This window comes from Protomyctophum parallelum, assembly GCF_964188405.1.
Source record: "Protomyctophum parallelum genome assembly, chromosome: 1".
Lineage (NCBI taxonomy): Eukaryota > Metazoa > Chordata > Actinopteri > Myctophiformes > Myctophidae > Protomyctophum > Protomyctophum parallelum.
The window spans coordinates 86,725,074-86,731,520 of NC_139697.1; the positions used below are offsets into that span (position 1 = coordinate 86,725,074).

At 43.4% G+C, this 6,447-nt stretch overlaps 1 protein-coding gene across 1 annotated transcript; it reads right to left on the minus strand.

Moving 5' to 3' along the window:
- Window positions 1–1,498: 1,498 nt before the first annotated feature.
- On the minus strand, window positions 1,499–4,574 carry LOC310874156 (polyubiquitin-C). The gene is made up of 2 exons (XM_083786849.1): window positions 4,422–4,574; window positions 1,499–3,720 (listed from the first exon to the last, which is right to left on the minus strand). The coding sequence occupies exon 2, from the start codon at window positions 3,710–3,712 to the stop codon at window positions 1,655–1,657; it is 2,058 nt and encodes a 685-aa protein (XP_083642975.1). The 5' UTR covers window positions 3,713–3,720; window positions 4,422–4,574; the 3' UTR covers window positions 1,499–1,654.
- Between the last annotated feature and the right edge of the window lie 1,873 nt (window positions 4,575–6,447).

Below are 6,447 nucleotides of genomic sequence, written 5' to 3' on the forward strand. Positions count from 1 at the left end.
TGAGCATAGAATAATAAGCCTCAGCAGAGCCCCAGGCTCATATATCAGTAAGTTACTTTACTTACCCATACATACTTGTCAGTGTTCGGAATGCGGGCATTGCAGCCTGATACAGGATAGGTGGGCAGTGGGCACCGTCCGTGGGCAGACTGGGTGGGCACTGCCTGGGCTCTAGGGACAACTCGATGTCTTTTGTCCAAAATGAAAATAACTTTATTTGCCGGTCTCTTCCGACGTGCACTCTTTATAACTTTTATTGATGTATCATGTTACATATCTACCTACGAATACGGTATCCTAGTATTAAATCATACTAAAGAGCACAGTCTAGCCTGGAAACCTGACGAAATTGCCAAAGCGAATACCGCCCAGGCAGAAACGTAATTTAGTTCAAAATTTATATAATTTGTATCTAAACTATTATTGTAAGCAGAAAGGCAATATTTACTTCTTTCCTCTGGATTATTTAAAGCACAATTTGTTGAATGGCATTAGGGCTATGGACCAGAGCTAGAATTTATGTAGCCTTGGATCAAAACTAGATTTTGACAGGAACATCACACCCGTGTGAAGTGAGGGGCGCTTTACCAACATCAATGACAATTTAACATCACAAAATAGTTTATAAGAATCGTGGTCCCTTATTGGCAGAGGTTTTCCTGACATGCATATGCCGATTTGCTCAGTGACAGACAATGAATGGACTCAATGGAGGACCCTGTGCTAGTACGTTTTATATTGACTTGTGCTTTAGTTTGAAATGTAGCCATTATTTCTACATACTCTGAAAACGGTAAAACATTAGGCTACAATGTAAGGGCTCTGGTCATAAAGCCAATTGTGACGTGAATAAAGTTTACAGGAACTTCAGTTCCTGGACATCACTCTCCGCATGCATTATATTATAGCCCAAGGCTAGCTATATGCTTGAACAGAAAATGACTGTATAAACCTTACAGCCTACAAGATCCATGGAATAAAAGGACATGTTGATAAGACAACATATTTTTAAGGTGAGAAGGTACATGGCATCACAATAGGGTACTGTTCCCATGCATACATTTGCAGTTATTGAATTAACTTAAAATGAATCTTCTAAATGCTATACAGTTTACAAATTAGTTCAGAAATGTCCCAAGTTTAGCTAATTAGCTATACAAGTGACAGGTATGACATTTTTTAAATAAATTATAATTTGGGTATGCTGCCATCAACCCACATTACTATGAATTCAGCTTTGTGCTAGACGTTTAACGGCCACAGGTATAGGCTTATCACAAGTGCTATTATTGCCATTTGTGGCAGAACTATAAGATTGACTGGAGCGTGCCTAGAGGAACCAACACCACCTGAATCAGCATAACAAGAAAGTCTAGCTATTCCAGTAACAAACCCAGCCATGTCAATATACAATACATGCCTGACGTCCTTCCACTTAATCCATGTAAAATAAAGAGTAACCTTGTTCAATTAAGTTTTAAAAAAAGCACACAAGTAGTAAACTTCAAATTCTTTATTATGAGTCGTGCATAAATGTTAAGTCTTATGCAAATATTTGGTAAAAAAAAAAAAAAAAAATTAAAATGCGTGGAATAATTTTACTGCCCTCCCCAACACGATAAGAGTATGGACTCTTTGTTTGGAATGATTTACTCTACTGTCCTCCCCTCAGACGCAGCACCAGGTGGAGAGTGGATTCTTTCTGGATGTTGTAGTCAGACAGGGTGCGGCCATCTTCCAGTTGCTTGCCGGCAAAGATCAGCCTCTGCTGGTCTGGGGGGATGCCTTCCTTGTCCTGGATTTTGGCCTTCACGTTCTCAATGGTGTCACTTGGCTCAACCTCGAGGGTGATGGTCTTGCCTGTGAGGGTTTTGACAAAGATCTGCATGCCTCCCCTCAGTCGCAGCACCAGGTGGAGAGTGGATTCTTTCTGGATATTGTAGTCAGACAGGGTGCGGCCATCTTCCAGTTGCTTGCCGGCAAAGATCAGCCTCTGCTGGTCAGGGGGGATGCCTTCCTTGTCCTGGATTTTGGCCTTCACGTTCTCAATAGTGTCACTTGGCTCAACCTCGAGGGTGATGGTCTTGCCTGTGAGGGTTTTGACAAAGATCTGCATGCCTCCCCTCAGTCGCAGCACCAGGTGGAGAGTGGATTCTTTCTGGATATTGTAGTCAGACAGGGTGCGGCCATCTTCCAGTTGCTTGCCGGCAAAGATCAGCCTCTGCTGGTCTGGGGGGATGCCTTCCTTGTCCTGGATTTTGGCCTTCACGTTCTCAATAGTGTCACTTGGCTCAACCTCGAGGGTGATGGTCTTGCCTGTGAGGGTTTTGACAAAGATCTGCATGCCTCCCCTCAGACGCAGCACCAGGTGGAGAGTGGATTCTTTCTGGATATTGTAGTCAGACAGGGTGCGGCCATCTTCCAGTTGCTTGCCGGCAAAGATCAGCCTCTGCTGGTCTGGGGGGATGCCTTCCTTGTCCTGGATTTTGGCCTTCACGTTCTCAATAGTGTCACTTGGCTCAACCTCGAGCGTGATGGTCTTGCCTGTGAGGGTTTTGACAAAGATCTGCATGCCTCCCCTCAGTCGCAGCACCAGGTGGAGAGTGGATTCTTTCTGGATATTGTAGTCAGACAGGGTGCGGCCATCTTCCAGTTGCTTGCCGGCAAAGATCAGCCTCTGCTGGTCTGGGGGGATGCCTTCCTTGTCCTGGATTTTGGCCTTCACGTTCTCAATAGTGTCACTTGGCTCAACCTCGAGGGTGATGGTCTTGCCTGTGAGGGTTTTGACAAAGATCTGCATGCCTCCCCTCAGTCGCAGCACCAGGTGGAGAGTGGATTCTTTCTGGATATTGTAGTCAGACAGGGTGCGGCCATCTTCCAGTTGCTTGCCGGCAAAGATCAGCCTCTGCTGGTCAGGGGGGATGCCTTCCTTGTCCTGGATTTTGGCCTTCACGTTCTCAATAGTGTCACTTGGCTCAACCTCGAGGGTGATGGTCTTGCCTGTGAGGGTTTTGACAAAGATCTGCATGCCTCCCCTCAGTCGCAGCACCAGGTGGAGAGTGGATTCTTTCTGGATATTGTAGTCAGACAGGGTGCGGCCATCTTCCAGTTGCTTGCCGGCAAAGATCAGCCTCTGCTGGTCTGGGGGGATGCCTTCCTTGTCCTGGATTTTGGCCTTCACGTTCTCAATAGTGTCACTTGGCTCAACCTCGAGCGTGATGGTCTTGCCTGTGAGGGTTTTGACAAAGATCTGCATGCCTCCCCTCAGTCGCAGCACCAGGTGGAGAGTGGATTCTTTCTGGATATTGTAGTCAGACAGGGTGCGGCCATCTTCCAGTTGCTTGCCGGCAAAGATCAGCCTCTGCTGGTCAGGGGGGATGCCTTCCTTGTCCTGGATTTTGGCCTTCACGTTCTCAATAGTGTCACTTGGCTCAACCTCGAGGGTGATGGTCTTGCCTGTGAGGGTTTTGACAAAGATCTGCATGCCTCCCCTCAGTCGCAGCACCAGGTGGAGAGTGGATTCTTTCTGGATATTGTAGTCAGACAGGGTGCGGCCATCTTCCAGTTGCTTGCCGGCAAAGATCAGCCTCTGCTGGTCAGGGGGGATGCCTTCCTTGTCCTGGATTTTGGCCTTCACGTTCTCAATAGTGTCACTTGGCTCAACCTCGAGGGTGATGGTCTTGCCGGTGAGGGTCTTGACAAAGATCTGCATATTTGCACCTGTATGGAAAAGGATAAAATGTTAGAGTGGTCATGAAAACTAAAATATTGTAACAAGTGAATCTGACAAATGTCATTCAATGTGCAATAATATTTTGACATTATATCAGCCAGCCAAGATAATACAAAGAAAGTTCACACACAGTAGATATTAATGACTACTACAAGCAAGCGGTTAGTACAGCTAGTCGCCAGTCGAGTACCAGCGCCATTTTATAGTTCGACATAGACCTCCCTTTTGTTCTACCGGGCGGTAATGGCAGATACTGGAAACGCTTAGTCATTGCTAACAACATTAGCAACGCTAGCAAGTTTTTCTTCGACGGTTGTGTCGAAACGGAAAATACGCACGACACAATTATCACAGCACAGTTTGTTTTAACAAAGGCGGACTTTTTACCCCAGAGATAGATATAAACATATTATATAAAGTACTAGTCTACTCGTTCTAATTGCCGACATTAGCTTCAATGAGTCTTAATTAAAATGCTACATCACGAACACATGAGTTTAAGTTTTTGCTTCGACATTTAGAAATGCCGTTTTACTCGAACTTCATATTTCCCACTTGTAACAGTATCTAAGTGAACACTCGAAATAAAACTAGTTAACCTACGGTTGGTTAGTATGCCTATTCACCGACTACGTTTTAAAAGAAGCACTAACAAATGGGGGAACAAGTATCATGATAAAATACTTACAATTCGAGTGGCTTTCAGCTGTCAGAAATAGTCAGTCTCTCTCTCTTGTTTTCTGCAGGAAGTTGGGAACTATACAAAAGGGGGCCGCAACATTAGTATTTATACGTGGTGGTGGTGATGTGTCAGTGTCCTTCCGTGTTCGAGTATAGTCCCACTGTTCCAAAGTAATATTACGCTTTATATTGTTTTAAATAAATAATCTTTATGAGAGTATTGTGTGAAAATACCAGGGCACAAAACTATTATTACTCTTTACACACACAAGTACATACGAATTATTTCGGAACTATATGATTCACTCACTGCGGATTGATATTTGTACACTCTTGGTAGAACTTCCCAGAACATACTAGAACAACAGCAACTGGGACCTTCCCACCAAGCCTCTGGTTGGATGGTGGTATTGTTTGTTTCATCAATGATTGGTTACTTCATTTTTATCACATTATTATTTGATGGGTTGAGTACCATTATGATCATCAGCCTCGCCTTTCTTTACATTTCACAATCACATAGCCGAGCGTATCCGGGCGTAACGTTTCATTTCATACACTTAGCCCACAACAGCTGGCGAAAATCATAAAAACAGTAAAAGACTAGCCTCAGTGAGTCCCAGCCTTACTCGTCTGCGAAGACCGTCAGCATGCATGGGCTGACTTGTGTTTTTATTGCGTAGGAAACATGCCAGCTAGCACTGATGGAAATGTGTTTTCTTAATATGTTTTAACAGCTGGCCTGTCGTGACATCAGTTATCATCAGGTAAAGCTGACACAGAATCACCGATACTACTGGCGAAATCCGAAATGCATGTAACTCGATCATCACAATGCAAAATTCTGCCAGCCCAGAATTGAAGTAATGAAGAACATATTTTGACTTAAAATAACAGCGATATTTGAAATAAAAAATAACTAACTATATATGGGCTAGCCCTGGTCGCACTGGACAAAGGGCAAATAATGGGCTACGTCTTGTCGTATTCTGTAGGCTAGCTTTAGCCATGGACCAGACCTAGGCTAGCTTGGGCATACAAAGTTTAAAACTACTGTCTTGAGTAGAGCAATCTTCTCGACCTCAATATTGATTGATTGATTTAACAGTTTGCAGAATTACAGTACATTTCAAGTACAACTCAATACAACAACTGTTAACTGTAAGTGGACGACACCATAAAGCATTACACTTGTTTACAATATATAAAAAAATAAAATTTTCTAGTAGGCTGATAGTGTTCTATAGTTTTTAAAGATGTTTAAAGGTTGGTTTGTCAACAGAAATGCAGTAGGGCCTACATTTCGTGAGGACTCCAAACAGTCACCAAAGAAAAATAACAAAAACTAGAAAAAGTCTCCACCAGGGCAGGTCAGGTTGTGGCCTCCTGGTGGCGCTATAATAAGCTAATATGAAAAGGGTGCTACATCCATTTGTTCCAAAAAATCCACCTGTTGGTGGCGCTATAACAGGCCAATGTGAAAAGGGTGGGATATATATATATTCCTCAGCCTAGTAGGAACGTCTGTGAAAGATTTCATGATTCATGATTTGAGGCTTTTTGTTCAAAACGGGCCAATCCTGCAAACTTTGAAAGCCAATGTTAGCCAATCAGGATGGAATATGAAATATCGGACAGATCTGTCTTGAGCACATGATTATATCATTGGCATCTAGGAAGTTTGTGTGCAAAGTTTGGCATCGACCAGGTTTTAATGGTGCCGGAGATTAGCTGTACACGGACGGACGGACGGACACACGGACGGAGTGCAAAACTCCCCTTGAGACAATCAGTGATGGCGTGACAGAAATTCAACAAGATTATAGATGGGTTGAGCTTGTTTGTCATCAGATTAAATATGGGGGAAGATACTACAACAGACCACCACACCTGTCTAATTTTGTTTAATGATCCGTTGAGTTATGATGTCCTTAATCTTATAATCAGAAAACAAACCGGTAATTGTTTTTCAAAGATCGTGTTTTTTGGTTTGCAGCCTATCCTAAAGGAAATTAAAAAGGTCCAGGTCGTAC